The sequence below is a fragment of the Amyelois transitella genome, chromosome 17 (genome assembly GCF_032362555.1).
Source record: "Amyelois transitella isolate CPQ chromosome 17, ilAmyTran1.1, whole genome shotgun sequence".
Classification (NCBI taxonomy): domain Eukaryota; kingdom Metazoa; phylum Arthropoda; class Insecta; order Lepidoptera; family Pyralidae; genus Amyelois; species Amyelois transitella.
In genome coordinates this window covers 4,353,043-4,372,682 of record NC_083520.1, presented here as the reverse complement: position 1 = coordinate 4,372,682, position 19,640 = coordinate 4,353,043, and the positions used below count along the sequence as shown (strand labels likewise).

The 19,640-nt window shown below is 33.2% G+C and overlaps 1 protein-coding gene across 13 annotated transcripts in view; it reads right to left on the bottom strand.

Moving 5' to 3' along the window:
- LOC106143408 (dual 3',5'-cyclic-AMP and -GMP phosphodiesterase 11) overlaps nt 1-19,640 on the bottom strand; it is a 175,776-nt gene that overhangs the window by 78,973 nt on the left and 77,163 nt on the right. For 3 of the 13 annotated variants that reach the window (XM_060949017.1, XM_060949018.1, XM_013345475.2), the window contains one exon: nt 15,538-15,852. The exons of 8 other annotated variants lie outside the window; for them this stretch is intronic. In XM_060949017.1, coding sequence (XP_060805000.1) covers nt 15,538-15,670 — 133 coding nt within the window. In that variant the 5' untranslated portion in view covers nt 15,671-15,852. Of the gene's footprint in view, nt 1-5,952; nt 6,157-15,537; nt 15,853-19,640 lie in introns of all 13 variants that reach the window. 2 more of the 13 variants (XM_013345481.2, XM_013345480.2) reach the window with 2 other exon arrangements.

Genomic DNA, 19,640 nt, shown 5'->3' with positions numbered 1-19,640 from the left:
ATGAATCTTATTTTCTTTATCCATATGTGTTAGATATTCTTGACCTGACCTTTCGCCAGTACGTACTCGATTTGATCACTGTAGCAACTACATACGACTGACAAGGCAGACATAACTTTATAAACTTACACACAAAAGTCATGAACAACAAACAAGGTCTTTCAGGGTAGGATTCTGAGAGCTATCAGCAGCTAACTTTATGGTACGCCACACACAATATGATCTACCCAAACAAATTAATGTGTTCGAAGAACCGTGCTAAACTGTTTGTTTGTTATTGTTTCTGGTGTTTATTGAACCGCGTGTTCTCAGAAGTTGGCTTAGTATTTCAAGCCGAGTATCAGTTGTTTTATTGAAGTTCTAAAGAATGAAAGAGATTATTTAAATTAAGTTTCGCTGTGTGTGGGCGTTTTTTGCACCAAAATACTAAGAAACTATATACTACGGTCATCTTTTTTTGGCAACATTTTCGTTATACTTGATTTTAAGTATTCATGCATATTAAATTTAATCCACATCTACACTAATAATAAAGAGGAAAGATTTGTATTTTTGTATGTTTGTGTGGAATAAACTCAAAAACTACTGGTCCGATTTTGATAAAATTTGGCACAGATATAGAATAGACCTTCAAAAGTGAAATAAATTAGTTTTCAGGTAGATTATTCAACATTCATAAAGTAATCCGGGAAAAAAGCGCTACCGAAAATCTTTCCGTGCGTGCGCTGGATCCACTGTTGATTATACAGACATACAATGTATTACAAAAATAAAGGTTTTTTGCAGATCTATAAAAAAAGTCTGCGACACGATATATCTAACTTCTATAATTTAGTAACTACAAGGTATTTTGTGCGTAAACAAATAATGTTAATTCAAAGGTGCGTTTTAAGAATTATTATTACACAAGCATATTAATCCTTATGATTGAAAGTTGTTTTATCATCAAGATAATTTTACGGAGATATACTTTGTCCTTTACAGCTCAGTGATTGGATAAATAGATTCTGAAATATCGTGAAATTAAAAACACGCACTCCAAATTATTTTAAGTACCTACGTCACGCGAACGCGCTTGCCGCATAGGTACTCGTACTTACGCGGTGTCTCGGTAACCTAAGCCGTGTGGTCAGTTCCTTACGCAGCGTACGCCACCAAAATTGAAAATTTTGAAGCTATTTGACTTAGAAGTACTTATAAATTTGTTTTGAACACAGCACAAAGAAAAATGTAAAAAAAAAAATCAAAACTAATAAAAAAAATATTCCTCTTTAAAAAACTTTGATTAGGTGCACAGATTTGTAATTTAAATTATATATATATGTATATCTATAATTTTATATATATCCATAAATATAGTACATAATTGTAAAAATAAATATTATCGCCTGAGAGAAATGTTTACTCTTTGTTTATTTCAAAATATAAAACACAAAAATATATCCACCCGTGCGAAGCCGGGGCGGGCCGCTAGTGCAAAAATAATATAATATTCATAATTCATTCACACGCATGCAAAGGCCACATTTAGGTAAATGACTTCAAGATAGAAAGAATCCTCCAGAAACCAAGAGTTAATCTGAAAACTTCTGATCTCTAGACTCTACCTATCCCCATGGGAAATAGGCGTGACAATGTAAATAGCAGTTAACTTCCCGTTCGTTCAATTTGTTCACGTAATACAATTTGGAGCAAACGTCTACTATAACAATAGTAAGTACATATGTGTGTAAGATCTGCAAAATGACTAGTTTTATGAAATTGGTAAAAATATAGCTGCGTGTACGGAACAATCAGAAAATAGTAAAATATAATGTTTGCGTTTCTCAAGAAATACAGTCGCCCTAATTTTTATATTTTAAGATAATTTATTCGCTTATCTCAATAATAACTTTGCATCGTTTAATGTTATTGAAGTAAAAAAATCAGGGGTTTATTTCCAAATAAACGGCAGTAATTTAGTCATCATATCAATTGCGCTACATATAAAGTTATGAGATTAATACAGTTAAATTAACTTATAAAATACAATCAAAAAAGATAGTCACTTCACAAAGTCTTTCTACCACTCAACTTTGACCTTTCCGTCATTTGCAGTACAGACATGCAACTTTAATAAAACTGCCGGGAGTGTGTACGTCAATTTGTGGGCGTTTGGGACAAAATTACATGTCAACATGTCCCGGACACTGGATTTGCGTCAAATTCAGTTGTACATATGGGTAATGAAACGTCTTAAACTACTTCACATATATGCAATATGTTAATTGTTGCAATATATATCCTATATCCCTTGCGGTAGAGTAGACAGAGCCAACAGCCTTGAAAAACTGAAAGGCTACGTTCATCTGTTTAAGACTTAGTGATAGAATTGAGATTCAAATAGGTGTCCCTATTTGCTGTTGCTAGCATTTGAAATACAATAGTTTAAATACAAAAGTTGTTACAATGCAACTTTAATCGGCCAAATGGTATTTGTCATTACTTTTTTTTATTAACTTGATATTGTAGTCTGCCCAAAAATATTTAAGAAAAATATGAGGGAAGGAAGGAAGGGAGGGAGGAAAAACAACGAAAAATTGTCGGTTTAAAATAGCCCTCAGTTCCATGTACAATATGCCAATATTGATTAAAAATACCTTCATAAATGAGTCGGTGGTACAAACAAAAGGCAAACAGTACACTTAACAAGTTTTAATGTAAAAAAGTTCGGCAAAATAATAAATAACTAAGCCCACACGATCAATCTTCACTCGACACCTACCCAAACATGAATGCCCGCCAGATGTAACTTGAATACGCGATTAAAATTCACGACCCGATGAGACAGCTGCTAATCCAACGTAACACAGGGCAATTTGTCCCAAAGTTTAAATTGCTTTGTGGCCAGGCAACAGTCCCCGAGTTAACCCTACTGACTACAATCTCTATTATGGCTTTCCAATTCCATTAAAGCATTTAATGAGATATTCATCCCGATAACATTGAGAACAATTTTAATTGCCGTATCTTAGGTTTAGACCGCATGGGCACGCAAGGGTTATGAAAAACACTCACACAATCACTTAATATCACTCTAATACTAAGAAGTATTTTTATTCATGAAAAATCTTTGTCTTTGTCTTGCAATTAATAGATCTGTAAAATATGTACCAGAGATAATGTTTGAGAGTTACAAAAACAAAATTATGTTTGGCTTAAGGTTTTGTGAGCCTTAACCATTTTAGGTATACCTAAGTGCGACTTCTTTTACGCAATTAATAACAATGGACAAAACAGATAATTTGTTTATTACTTACAATATCAATATAACGCGACATACTCTTTGAAGTTTAGAATACATAACGTACTTATCTGAGAAACAAGACACTTAAACATAAACAACAGAGAAAGCTACTTACTACTGTAGAGCCACTATCCAATAATCATAAATTAAAGACCCTGATAGCAACAATGGTATCAATGCCATAAATTTAATTTGATCAAACAAGGAAGTATGTGAAATCAGATATGATTAGATATAGAATATAAATAACGCTAAGTACTACTAAATTTTAAAAATTATCATAATTGTATTGAATGAAACAAATGATGACTTGGACGAACCTCAAAGGAAACAAAACATTTTTACTTATCATTTTGAGAAGTTGACAAAAGCAGTGAAGGATGCGCATCTGGTTTATGTTCCCATTGCTCAAACTCATCCCGGCGAAATAAGATCCTTTAACGTTTAAGGTCATTGTCAGCCATCAAAGACCGCCGAAATAAGATAAAACCAAGCTCTTTGAACCAAAACGGCGCGGACAAAATGCTCAAGAGGTCGGAAAAAATGTTAGCTCATTCAATTGCGCGCCAAAATGATCACTCGGTTGAGAATAAAGTTATTTGGATTCGATGGAAAATATAAAAGAAGATAAGTTTGTGGAATAAAGACTGAATTTTTTAAAGAAAATATTCTTTTTTTTAATGATGTCAACGATGATTTCATGAAGAATATAAAGCGATAAATGAGATACTGAGCATGACATGAAGACGTAAAGCGACATTACTTATGAGGTTCGAGGTAAAGGTAACAATTCTGAAAAAGGAACATGAAACAAGAAATCCTGTCTATCTTATTTCCCTCTCTCTCCTTATTTCTATTTCAAATTTAATTAGTTGTTAGTTCCTAAATATCACTTCTCATGAGAGCAAGAAACTATTAAGGAAAAGTTTTTAGTTTCTGTTGTCTGGCCTTACATTCACCGGTGGGGTTTTAAGTACCGTCGTTTGAATTTTTTTACCAATGTCTTCTATATCTGAAACTTTAATATATCAGGCAATGTTTGCCTGTCTGATGATGAGAATATACGTGATTATAAATAACATATTAGGAAACCATGATGGACGGAAACTAAAAAAGGAGCTCGTTGATATTTTACAGCGCCGTAAACCAGACTCTTCCCACGTGGCCTCGTAAAATATCTGCTGGTAGCATGATGCTTCGCTTAACGCTATAGTTCAATAACTTTAACACCTTTCGGTATCTTAAATATTCATCCTTACCAACGACTATTTATAACTTTCTGGAGGTGCGCAAAGGCTTCCAGTTGCCTTGATCCCTACATACATAGTTCTTTTGTACATACACTTTTAATCTTTTTGTACAACTTGGGTGCCAATTTACTGACATTGATACATAGAACAAAGTATATGACAAAGTAGAGGACAAAGTTGATGTAACAACTAGGCTATTTTTCTGAGGTTAAACTCAAAGATAAAGAGGACGTGAACTGAAACTAACGAACGTTGACGGTTCATGTATACAAACGTTATATAAATGTTTTGGTTTTAGGTATCGAAATCTATCTTCCTCAATTAAAAACGATAGAACGCGTGATATCATGTAACAAAATCACTAGAGAGAGAAACCCTTCAAAAAGGTTCGTCACTGACAAATTGCTGAATATTTATCAAATAATTCTCTTTTAGTACATGGAATCTGATACCTTTTGGAAGCACTTTGATCCCAGAATATTAGGACATCTTGTGACATTTTATGTATCCCTTTTTTTGTAAATAAATTAGGTTTTTTTATTTAATTAAAATTTGTACAAACTCAATGTTAAATTTTTTTTGTGTTAATTAACAGTTTAAAATTATTTCCATTTTCAAACTGTTATAACGTCAACGTTTGTCGAAAGCCGGTTAGCTTTCTAATAAAATAAATAGTACATTGTTGATTCGCTTTCCTAAATTTTTCTGATAACAATAAACATTTGTCAATCGACTAAAACTAGTGAAAATATAGAACATAATCTTTTAGTTTATTTTCTTAATCATGAACAAAATAAACCACACAAAATCAAGGCCTATTTTGTTAACTAATTAGTAGGGACAAAACATCTCTCACAAAAGGCTTTCAGTGGGAGAATAAACATAGTTTTCTCTTTGTATTTTTTGCGCTACATGTATCATAATGCTCTTATGATTAATGATTGGCTACATTATTACAAAGAAGTATTTGTATCGCCGAGGGCAACTCTCCGTGAAACTTAACGATGCGATATTGTTTGTTTCTTACTTAAAAAATACTTCTATGAAAGTTGCCGTAAATAAGAAGTACTCTAATATTGATTCCATTATCTTCTTATTTGTCATTCTTGTTATAATCTTATTATTGGACTAGGCAAAACAAAGGTTTTTATAGCTTTTCTCCCAGCTTCGTGTTAAACTTAAATTAAAATTTATTTGAATCTGCAGGCAATAAAAAAATGCGTTTTTTATTAACCAAGATCTAAACTATATTTATTTAAAAAAATTTAATATTAGTCTACTTACTAAAATGTGGAGACTCGATTGTAACAATCGAATTGTGTTTAACTAGAATCGTTTAAGGATTTCTAACAAACAAATTTTAACCGAACCATTTGTCGTGACATGATATTTTTAAATAAATATTAATTAACTTACTTTTCTTGTGGTGAAGACATGATCCATGAAGGCGACACATACTCGCCGTCTGCCCCATGCGGGCGCTACCTCGATCTAGTCTCCATTCGCGCCACCAGACGGCGCCACCACTCTACGTTACAGTTTTTATCGACATTACACTATCGCCATTTGCACATCACTTCACTTCGATTCACCTTACATATTTTGTGATCTGGAGAACATCTGTTTTAAGATACTAGCCGTTGCGCCTTATCATATACATAATGGTATTTGAAATGCCTGTTTATTGTCTAAACTCAAAACGAAATGCCAAAATTATACCTACGGTATTTCGACACGGGTATACCTTTTCATAGCAGAAAATCTGTACTTGTGCAGTTATGTAGTTTGTCCAGTATACCCGATGTAGAGTAAAACTGCAAATTGATTTAGAGACAGAGCAGAAAACTGTTAAAAGTCTATAATGAAATACATATTTGCAAACGTTTTTCGGGATATTGAAGCTCTTTATGTAGTCATTTATTCTACGAAATGAAATCGCGAAACAGTTTTTTTACATACAAACTTACAAATAGTCACGTCTATATCCCTTGCGGGGTAGACAGAGAGAAAAGTTTCAATAAGACTGAAAGGCCATACTCAGCTGTATAGATTTATGATGGAATTGAGATTCAAATAGTGACAGGTTGCCTGCCCATCGCCTACAAGAAGAATCCCAAGTTTATTAGCCTATACTTCTGTCGTTTTTACGACATCCATTGGAAAGATATGGAGTAGTTTTATTCTACGTTAAGTAGGACACCATTCCGGACACCATTCCGTTTTTTATTTAAATAAAATAATGCAAAAATGAAAATAATGTAGAATTACAGAAAAAATGTCTTTGACTAAAATGAAATTTTCGTGCGTTAAATATATTTATAATGATAGCCGTAGTTCTGTACCAATTTCCATTTGATCTCGAGCTAGCCAGATTACTGTTGATTGCCCACATGGGAGCTATAGAGTTACGACCTCTTCATAGTTAATCAAAATGTCTCATGACTATAACGGCCATGAACGAGTAGATTTATTAGAGCACTTGATGATGCTGTGTCGTCTTAATTTATTTAATAGCGTGCTAATAGCACAGCTAATATACGTGTAAACTTCGTATAACTTGTAGTATAGTTAGGATAGCTGTTTTTGAAGTGTGAAACGTCTCAAGCAACTCAAAAAAAGGTTGTTAGTAAACCTCAACATTAACCAAACGAGTAAATTCATACTTCCATAGATAGATGTTTGATTTCATTAATGCGAAAATCTGTCTGTATGTTTGTCTGTTACGCTTGTCATGGCTTAACTTCTGGACTACCTTTTTTTGTGTAACCTCTTACCATTACAGTTAATAATTCGAGATCGTACATAAGTCAGGCTTTTTTTTTTATTATCTAGGGAACCGAAATTTCAGTTAAACCGAGGTGTGCAAGCTTATATGCTAGTCTGAAAGCGAAGATAAAACATAGTGTGCAGTTCACTTCCCGTGCAGATTGTAAAACTCAATTAAGGAAAAAGCTACTATACTCGAGATTCTTCTTTAAGGCGAGGCTAGCGACCTGTACTCTATTAGAATCTCAATTTCATCATTAATTCATAAAGTTGAACATTGCCCGTCGTTTAAAGACTGTTGGCTCTGTCTACACCGTTGGAAATAAAAATCTGGCCACAGAATTGTTCTTACATTACAAGAGCATCATTTACTTATGCTTTTTAATTTCCTTAAAAGCAGTCGCGAGGTTGGTATATTGTTGAGAAGTAAAAAGCGAGCTCCGAGTTTAACTTGTATTCTTAAAATAGACATGATATATATGTTACTGTGTGTTTGTACATGAAACAACAGTCGCAGTCAATGTTTACTGAATTAATGTAAATAATAAAAAAACGCAGCAGCGTGAAAAATTTAAAATATTTTACTGAAAAATATATTGGAACCGTTTGTTTTTACAAGAATATAAGAAAACATAAATGAATCTGGTACACACCATGCAACAACAAATCAAATCCCATATTTACAGTTATAACAAATTTCCATTGTAGTCCATATCTAACAATAATATAAAGCCTCACTTTTTATTCCTTATTTAGTTCAAAGAACGTGTCAAATAGATAGATAATCATTTACCCGAAGGCGTGATAAAAAAGGTATGCCACAAACCAAACCAGAATTGTCATTGATTAATCGTCAGGGCGTATGTTGAATGTCGTTTATGAATGGAGGTTGTAGTAGGTAGTAAATCATCGTCGATCGATGCCCACCCGTACAACTCACCCCTCAGTAAACACATGCAGTCACTGAACCGACAGGCACAGAGGAACGAAGTATTTTCATTTTCAATTCTTTCACCTTAATCTTAGAAAGAACTTTCACTCATCTTAGCTTGTTCTATTCCAGGTTGCATCCTCTCTTTGCAACTTTGTTCTGCAAACCCGGAGTTCCTCTGCTGACATTTCTCTTTTAATTTTCTTCGATCATTGGCATCCTTCAGTTTCAAATAATGTAAAAAATCTGCCACAAATAAATAAAGGCACTTGTTTGTTTACATCACCATTCTTAATTAACTACAATCGTTTGACCACTGCAGCCAAATAAGTAAATTACCAACCTCTTGAGATAAGTAGGTAAGTTCAGTTTGGTGCAGTGCGGATTTTGTTTTTACAGAAACAAAGCTGTCAGTACCTAACCAATTCAATTATATCGGTTTTCAAGTTAATCAAGCAGAATTTTGTTAACAGAAGGTTTTTATTTTTTAAATTTTAACCTAAGGCTTAAAGACAAATCCACTGTATCTCTATCCCTAAAAAATCTAGTGCAATTACTTTGATCTTAGCCTCCTACTACAATGTCGACTAATAAAAACGAATTATGTTTTCGTCAAATTCAAACAGGCCCGTAACATCTTATCTTCTCAGAGCAATACATTCTTGTGTTTGCAACATTTATTTCTTGCTACAATCGATTGAACACTGCAGCTACTGTACAAATTAAATTACTGGCCTCTTGGCAACTTGTGTTTGGTGCAATTTCAGTTGACCTAGCTATCTTGTTGCTACGACTAAACCAATACGTATGTTTAAAGTTCCTAATATTTATTTTAATGAGGAATTTTTAAATAATAAACAGTAATGTGTTTTATGAGACCATTTTTGTTTTGTGCCACGTATAAGTTACTATTTTTGTTTAAAAAAATTGTAAGTGTTTATTTTAATATTACAACTAACATTCGCTTTATCTAAATAATTTCTCCTATCCTCAATAAGTATATAATATCTGAACACGTACAGATGGTCTTTGAAACTAAAAGTAAAACAGCATCGGAACAGCTTTCAAAGCCTTAATTATTTGAAAGTTAAAAACTAGCAACTCTAAACTACGCGAGGAAAATTCCATGAATCTCGTATGAATCTAAAAATTAAACTTTCTATTTGTTTGAGTTTGTTTCGACGTCGGCATTATTTTGTTAGTAATTTAGAAACAGAATCTAGACTAAAATAGACGAATGGATAAAACAAGCTATTTGACGGTTTATCAAGTAATTTTCAGGACAAATTTTGATTTTGTTCATTGCCAATTAAGAAGAGATTTCCAAGACTATTCCCTTGATCACCTTTGCTCCCAGTAAAGCATGAAAGCAAGCCAGGATTACTGGCAAGCGCCCAATTATTATTCACAAGTTGCATGCATTTTTTACATTTTTTTATTTACAACAACTAAGATCAAATAGTCTTGTTGATATGCGTTTGACCTTTTAGAATACCTAATGAAGAACAGAAACAGAAAAATGTTGAAAGACAAACATACGTTAATTAAAGTTTTTAATAAGACGGTTATAGTTTTGCTTTTAAAATCAAAGTGAGTTCTTTTTATTATACTGTTACTGTAATATACTGTAATATCTTTACATTCAGAACATACACAATCCCGTCTGAATCCCTTTCAGTGGAGACAAGGTAAACAGTTATAAGAACTCTACTACTCGTATCAGCCTTGGAAGTGAGGTTTAGAGATAGCGACAGGTCCTTAGTTCAAATATAATATGACAACTACATTACACAAATGCTCGGTAAATTGTTATATATGATATTTTAATATATCAACTGTCTACTCCTACGTTTTCATTAACTTTCCTTAAGCGTATGCTTGCTGAGCTGTATAATGATAAAAATACGTAGGTACCTTTAAAATACAGTATGTACCGTTACAAACATTTTATTAAGAAACGAAATTTTACCTATCTGAACTTAACAAGATATTAAGATCTATCAAATTGCTTCTGAAATAAATGTAAGTAATAAGAAGACGTTATAATGATCATATACTCTGACGTAACATGTTTTAACTATAGGTATTCTTATTAACTCATGAACTTTTCAAATACTACTATGGGCGAAGTACCAAACAAAGGGAAAAAAAAGAGACAAAACTCTTGCAAGAGTCATGCATAATTCAAAAATCGAAGTCAGCCAGACTTCAAAACTTCAAATGCATGAGCTGATTGCACTCTTCAAAGTTTCCCCAACATAAACTGGCTGAATAATGGCGGTAAACTCTTATTTACTGGCATTCTAAATTTTAAATGAAATGGAAAATTAATCTTATTAAATAATAAATATTAAAGATTGAAAAGTTATTGTAGTCTAGATATTAGAAGTTTTGACAGCGGAACAGAACGTGAAATAGGCTAGTTAACACATAATGAATTTAATATATAAATATGAATATTTTCTATTATATTAAGCTTAGAAAATAAATTTTGGGAGCGTTTTTCAAAAACCCCTATGCTAAGCTTAACCTTTGAACGGATTTTTCTGAAATTTACCATATTGTAGCTTCTACGTCGACGACATCCGTAATAAAAAAGATTTGGAATTCCTTCCTCGGGTCTCTGTCCCCGATACCTACAACTAATGTAAATTGAAGGCATTATTTGCGTACCATCTTAGCCCTCAAGTTTTTATCATTAGTAAGATTTAGGTAAAACTATTCTATCTAAATTTCAACATAACAGAATTTATGAACTTACCACGTAACAGTCTAGACCGGTAATAAATCATAATACTGTTCGAGAAAGTTAAAATTGAAATCGTTCACACCTTATTCTTACAATAACTCCCTTGGTGCAAATGCAGTGAGACAAAACGCCTCAAGGCAACAAGGTAACGCAATCTAGCGGGCCTGTATCGAATATTAAACTAATGTATTCATCCGGGAAAATCGCGGTCTGCCGGTGTACGTAGACTAGTTACATACTGCAAGTTCCCAAATACCTGTGAAATATTTGCACTCGTGGATTTTTTAGTAAATATTAGAACTCGAATATTAAAAATATTCACTGTATTAATAAAAAAAAATATGTTGTTTTCATAACTTGAACTCATATAGGACTAACACAATGCGCACTAATATTAAATTTATTGTTGGCCAGTTTTTTTTTTGTTTTAGGAAAGAAAAGAGGTCGTAACACTCAGAGAATTTTATTTAACATTCTCTCTCTTATCTTTGTTGCGTTCTCACCATTTTTCCACAACTTTATCCGGTCTTCGACATCCTTAGTTTTAAGTATATAGCCAGGGTATTTTCGATTAATCCTGACTTTGTTCTTCTTACTCCTAGCCTTAGTCCCAGTTGCATCCTCTTCACTCTGGAGAGGAGCCTGGGGTAAACTTTTGACCATGGATCCTGGATTGGGTGAGTCAGGTTTTTATACGAAGCGATTTCCATCTGACCTTTGCAGGGCAACCTAAACCATATTGGATCGATCATGGTTACACATCCAGTTGCCTGAATGTGCAGATTTCTTCACAATATTTTCCCTCACCATAAGAGCATCGGTTAGTATTCACAGTAATATACATACATAACTTTGAAAATAGTCATTGGTACATAGCCTAAGTGGGATTCGAATCTGTGCCTCATTACGCCACACGCATTTTAATCGGTCACCTTACCGATTCAACTACAGACGCTCATAATCCTGACGCTGTTGTGAAGGTGTAAAGAATACCTTATAAATACCTAAAACTCAAATGTTGAAGGAAGACTATTACAGTTTAAAAAAAAGTAAATTTTAAATAAATACCTATAAAAATTTCGAATGAGCAAATGCTGGAACTTACTTCCGTCGTTTTAAAGTAATAAATAATACTCACATTAATAGAAACCCGGTAATTTAAAATATAAAATAATAATGTACTTTTACAAACCGCATGAATACAAATTTCCATATTGAAACAGAAAAGTAGACATCGTTCAAGAAAAGGTTATACAAAAACCGATACAACCGCACAGGGAATATCAAAAATAATACAATTTCCTGAGACCTTGATCTCATTTCCAACGATACTTTCTATTCTAGCAATATTGTCAAAGGTCTTGTTTTCACACCCGTTATTTATTCATGTCAGTAGCGTCTTTACATGTGAAATGGTTATTTTGATACACAGAACTTTTATACATTAAGCACATTTTCTAACACGCCATCGTAATTTTCAATTTTGTTATTATTAACTTTAATTTGCATTATGACGGTGAAAGATACAAACAAACATGTAACATTTGGTTTAAAAAAATCATGTCATGTAATGCTTAATATTCATTAGGAAAAAAGTGCAATTGATATACTATATACATAAAAATTTAAAAGTAAACAAATCATCTAAAACTCCAGATGGAACGACATTAGAGCATTGGATTTCTTTTTTTTGAACCATGGAGTTGAAATTAGATAATTTAGAATTTTAGTGAAATCCAGTTTTGCGTAAAGATATCTTGTTATGCCCTAGACATTAGGTGGATTATTGGCAATCGTTTTATTATGTGTCATAAACCTGGTGTCTAGGATAATAAATTTTGCAAGCGAAACATTAAAATCTCGTTAAAACGCTTTCCAGTATTGGCAAAAGCGCTGTTCTTGGAATAATCATAGCTCCCATATAAGTCTTGAAAACGCTGGCCAAGTATAAATTGAGTGAGTTTATGGACGTTCCCGTTGAGAGTTCCATTCTCTGCCTAGAGGGAAATTTAAGTACTTATTAGTTATAATACGAAATTCGCTTAAATTTTTGTTTCAGCGGGTATTCCGGGACAGCTCTCGTCATTAAGGGCTGTGAATTAGTATGTAATTCAATCGAACGATATAACGTTTCGGGAAGAAACTTTGTACTAAACAAGTGCATAATATTATTTATTTACCAAATAACATGCAATGTAAAGCTGAAATTGTGTTATCAGAAAGGGTAAATTTTATACCTAATTTCGTTTATCTTCTTAGTACCTTGCACTAGGGGATAATTACTCTAAATACCCACTTAAAGCGGGAAAACGCCCGGTGGGATAATTTACACAATAACAACATCCGGATTCTTGAGTGATTCAAGATTTCAGGAAAGAAAATTGCCATGACGTACGTTCAAGGAACAACTGACGAATCAAGATGGACGTTAGCTGTCATTGCCAAAGCGCAACAAGTGACTTCACTCAACAAATCGCTCAACTGATCGACTCACTCGGAATTATAGTAAAGTACGAATCTAATCTTGAAACATTCCATGTTACTTGCTTTTGAAAAAATAATTGGACCTTGAAGTTAATACTTACTACAAAAAGAAGAGAAACCTTGGAAAGCAACATGTATGTATATTTATAAAAGAAAAAAATCTATGGCATTACAGGGTATGGTGTATACATGTAGTATGTATGTTCGTAATAGCACGTGATCCAGATTTTGGTAATTAGATCCAAGAGAGTTGTTTCCAGAATTCAAAAATGTCGCACTTAATTATGGTCTAGGCACTGGGCATCATTGCACGATCTGTGGTGAAGAAAATCTTATCGGTAACATAAGACTGGGAGTTTCTTCCATTACTAAATGGAAAAATTCACTCTTGACAAAGCCATTAAAAGTGACTTCTCATTGGTGAGATAAAATTTGAAACCATCGACACCTAAAGAAATAGGGTACTGATTCTACGAAAAGTTTTATTCTTATAAACGAATTCTAAGGTCGCAATAATATAACATTAACACAAAGAAATAAATCCAACAAAGCGCCGAGCGTGACAGCGTCCATAGATTTTTTCCATATTACGAGTAGGTATACATAATGTGTAATATTATTTGATTGCGGGTAACATAGTGATAAAATATTACATCAATTAGCACAAAACAAACAGGTTTATCTACAATAAACAACAGATAAACCAGTAGCTCATGTATCTAAATTATAACCTTGAAACGAATACTAACAATTGTAACCTCATTTAGCATAGTTTATATTCGGTGAGCATAGCAAATGAATTAAAATTTAAGCAGAGGAATTGTTTTAAATTTGAATGAACCAATTTCTGTCAAAAGTAACTACTACGACCACTCTAGACCAAAATCGGACTGTTTTTATAAAGAAATAACAGACAAAAACCTTATTTCATTAAAACACTCCATTGCGTGCATACAGATCGTGTTTGATGTCATAGGAATGATTTTAATTAAAGACGTAATTTCTTGATAAATCAACAAACAAGTCGACGTCTGTTCACTTGAGAGAAGTCCGACTATTGAGACGATTAAAGACAATTCAACGTATGCGGTATATTCCACTACGCTCTTGGGTTTAGATAACATTCGCGTGAAATGTATTTAGCTATGTCTCCTCTTCAAACAAATCGTCACCAATTTGTAAATATTGACTAATAGTGATTCTTGATTTTGTTATATGTCTTAAAATATAAGATATAAACCTCCTTAATTAAGTTATTTTAATAAACGTTGGGGCGGGCGCGGTAATCTCTTGCTTGGCGATCTAACATTAGTATCATAGAAACCGATAGAAGAAGTAAAAAATTAAAGAACAAAAGATACTGAGTACACAGTGGAACTAAACAACTCATCCACAGATTAAAGTCCCGACCAGTTAGCCGATGAGTACGACAACTAGTCGTAGCCTCGGTGGAATGCCGTCGCAAGGTCGGGTACGTTCATCGGCCGAGGATCATGAGATTTCTACCGCGGATAGAAATAATAGCGCTCTTGAAGGAATAGCTTCAAGTAACCCTTTGGAATCTATCACACGCTGTACACTTTTAAAATAATATCACTTCGACTTGACAAATACATGAACTTGGAAACATTACAATTTTATCAACTGTAGCACGGATGACGCATGTTGAATTCCCAATATGAATTATTTACATAATTACTGGTTCGAACTAGTAATAAAAACTATCTTTTGTATATAATAAAATAGGGAGAAAGGAGGTCAATTATTGGTATTGAAATAAGGAGAGAAGGCATATGTCTTTATAATTTTTGCCATTAAAAAGAAAATTACCTCTGTTAGCAACAAAGAGCTAAGTACTATCAATTTACAAACTAATCCATACAAAATCTAATAAATAATCTGTCGTTACTTGTCAAAAAATATGTCTCCTTTATCGAGTGGATATCTTGACAGCCTATACGTACACTACAGTTCCAGGGATTCCAATTTTGCACGCCTCTTAAGTTCTATCCAAACATACGAAAAATATAACGCGTTAAAAGAAAAAATAAAATAAAAACAAATACTGTACCAAAACATTTCCTAACGAGTGGGCAATTCATCAAGTACTTCCAAGGCGTGTGCGGTGCGGGTTTTTTCTTCTTCCTGCCCCTATTAGAGTGGGGCTGACACCGCTGTGCGGCTTTGCCGTGCTTCGTGAACATTCCGATAACCTGACACTTCTGTATACCGTCACATTACTGGCACTTTAACTTTTAGCACTAACAACCTCCGAACACACTCGGCTAACACTCACTGACACGATTCACAGCGAAACCACTAAATATACGTCATCCGAAGCCATCACGTTCCACGCGAAAGACCACAGTGACCCGCACAAACGTAACTGAAAAGAGAAAAAAAAGAAAAAATAAAACACCCGCCCCACGCCGCAAAAAAGAGAGTGAAACTATCCTGTCGGATTAAATAAATTGAAGCTGATCTATTCAATGTTTACTTTGCTTATGGAGCAAAAAGTGTGCTCGATTTTTGAAGTAGGAACTAGAAAGTGAAATCTGTGTTTTTTGTCAATAGATACATGACAAGTCGTTGACATTGTGAGTCTTGATATGCTAGATTGAAGATTACTCTAAAGTAAAGGTTTAACCGAAATGATGCGTGATTAAATTTCATTCGAATATATTTGTGTGTGCTAGAAGTTCAATAAATAAATTATGTCAAATCAGGTTTTTATTGAGATAAAAAGCTCTAGTACCGGAAATTGCCGTAAAAATTTAATTTGAATGAAAATCCCTAACTCCTTTTATTAACGATATAAACAAACTAAACAAATAAATGTTTTATTTTTCACCCGTTTTTAGATTTCGAGGTCATGAAATCTGCTATTCACCCCTATTGTTTTGCAACAAAAGATCGCTCAGTACAATATGTGTTTCTAGACAAATGAATTCTTTCTTCATTGTGTTTGAAAATAAAATAACGAATAAAATGTATGATACTTTTCCCATTTAATTTTAATAAATATTTAGACAATAATTTGACCGTTAAAGAATTATAGTTATAAAAATTGAAACCAAAATCTTCTACAAGAAATACCAATTTTTTTATGAACATCTACATATACATATATATGTGAGTAAATAAAATAAAGGTTGTTAACAAACTAGATAAATAAAATGACGCGCCTCGATTAGCTATGGAAATAAAACTTTGACGTCATCTGCCATGTAATCTGTGATAATCAAGAGGGTGTAGATACAGGGAAAAAATTAATAATTATATCCAAACTATCTTTTGCTCATAAATTCATTTCCGTAGACATTTCCGAAAACTCTTTCAATGAGAGACTTAAGATTTTGACCAACTCTTTTTATAATTGCCTTAAAGTAAACAAAATCATATTTTCATAAAACGGGAACGTTTTCTTATTCAGGAAATAATACATGTCTATGGACTAAGCACATTGATCGAGAAAAGCTAGATTATGCTAGATGTGTGTGAAAGATAAAATGATGTTAGTGCCCACAAAATCTAGTCTTATAACTGAAACAAAAAATCAAACTTTAGATAAATCGATTACGTATAATGCTTATCTGCGGTTATGAAGAATTAGCCACGCAAAAGAAATTCCGAATTTCTCATCTTGTGCCATATTTTGCTAGTGTTCAGCGATCAGTAACAGCTTCCCCAGACATTATGGTTTTCCGTCCATTATTAGTAATGGATTTTCAGAAGTAGTTTGTTGCGACTTTCATAATAGTTTGAGCAAACGCCTTACGAAATGAATATTGTTGTAATACTTTTTCTTACGGTAATGTTTTTGTACTGTTTGTATTTATTTTTTGAATTAAGTATATGGATTTCTTTACAGTAATAATTTCCTGTAACGTTACTAAGTATGCCAGAACTTAAGGTAAATTGAAAAAATAGATCTAGCTAAAAGTGGACAGACAAATTTAGTTGGATGATATTTGATCTCAATAATAGAATAATTTAAAACTAAAGTCAGGTAATTTAAAGTTTTTAAACAAACGCATAGCCATCGTTTACATCGAAGAATTGATCCAGCAACAAATTAAATTCCTATGTCTTGCGCCGTTCGTATGACTCACCAATGGCCATTTAAATATGGTGCTTAAACAGCTAACCGGACTATGAGAAACAGGACTCTCAATAGTTTCCACTAGTTCATTATTGGCAACTTACTTTTTGTGAAACATGTTTTTTTATTGCTATTTCACGTCACTTGCTTCACATCCCAAAATTTACATATTTTATGAACTAATAATAATACCCCGAAATCTAAATAATAGTATAATATTTGGTCGCCTTTCATATACTGTTCAACATTCATTTATAAATACCATGTTAATTTCTAATTCTTCTGCTTTAAAAACTGCCAGCATATGTCAATGCCTAACGAGACATTTCACCAAAAGAACTACGCTAAAAAGCCGGACCAGTTAGTGTGACTACACCAATTCAAAAAATATTCCGTCGGCGGAGTTTTTGCCAGTCCACTTTTGAATCAACTATTTTTTGCAACTTGACGTAGGTTACGACAATTTGTTAGATTTTTTGTCGAATTGACGCAGATCGGAATGAGATAATTTATATTAACAACAAAAACTACAATTCTAGATTAGACGCGTACTCGTAGCGATACGATATAGATAAATTTGTAGCAATATGTTTATTAGATTGAAAGACAACGTGCTTCGGTTAGGCTTAATAATGGATCAATTCTAATTGTGACAGGTTGCTAGCCTATCGCCTAAAATCCACCTTTCATTCCACCTGGCATTAGACGTGACTTTGACTATAATCTTAGATATTATTGGGTAATTTAGGTGTGGTTCCCGGCACCAACAAAAAAAGAATAGGACCACTCCATCTCTTTCCCATGGATGTCGGAAAAGGCGACCAAGGGATAGGCTTACAAACTTGGGATTATTTTTAGGCGATGGGCTAGCAACCTGTCACTATTTAAATCTCAATTCTATCATTAAGCCAAATAGCTGAACGTGGCCATTCAGTCTTTTTAAGACTATTGGCTCTGTCTACCCCGCAAGGGATATAGACGTGACCATATGTATGCATGTATGTAATTCAGGTTTCTACATGAAGCGATTCTTATCTGGCCTCTGAAACTTTTGCAGGGATCTAATCCATATTGGATTATGGATACTTTTTGGTGCAGCCAGTGGAGTGTCCACCCCAGGGCGAAATAGCGGTTCATTCATTCGAGGCGTGACGTCACGTGCGAGGTCGTGCCCTCTGTGTCCAAGCGCAAAAAGCTAATATGTATAAAGTAGCGTTTTTTCTTCTTTTATAACAGTTTACTGCCTTTGTTGGCGGTTCGTTAGACAATTGTTTCATTTTGTCAAAGTTTTTTTTATGTTTGTAATGTCTCCTATTAATGCACATGTCCCATTAAATTCTTTAAGGAACAATTTATGGAAATATTGCATGTTTTACTAGTACCTATTCTACGACAGTTAAGCAATAAAGATATTATTTTTATATTTACTATATTTTATCTGTTAAAAATGTATTTTGAGAGTAGTCTAGTCTGACTTGTAAGCTATTTTTATTTAATTTTTATCCGCTATAAGACTTACTTCAAAAGAATAATACGATTTTATTACAAAAATACTCATTAGTTGTAAAAAAAAAGTTCCATTGAGTGATATTTTACTAATTTATTGTCTATTTCTGACGATTTATAACTGCAACGTAAACGTCTTCAATACTTTTAGTCCATGATTGATAACCATTGTTTTATTCAGTAAATATCTTGACGACCAATAGGATTCTGAATTTCTGAGCCTAGATTCACATTGAACTGATCATTCATCATGATTAATTTTAATTATTTAACACTAACTCATTGTCTTTAACCTACTTTGAACTACTTGGTAAACTTATTGTTCAGTCTACGGTTTTTGGAGATTTTTTTCATAAAGAATCAAAGTCATATGCATCACATCCATGCTTTAGATACAACACCATGAGCAGGAGGTGGGTAGCGGAAAACGTATTTTATGGTGAAAATCACGTTTTGTCACGCTAATGCATTTATAATGTATTCCAAACGCTGACTGTGGACTTACATATCGCCTGCAAAGTGCTATTTGTATGTGAAAATTGAAAGCATTTTCCTTTTGTTTATAA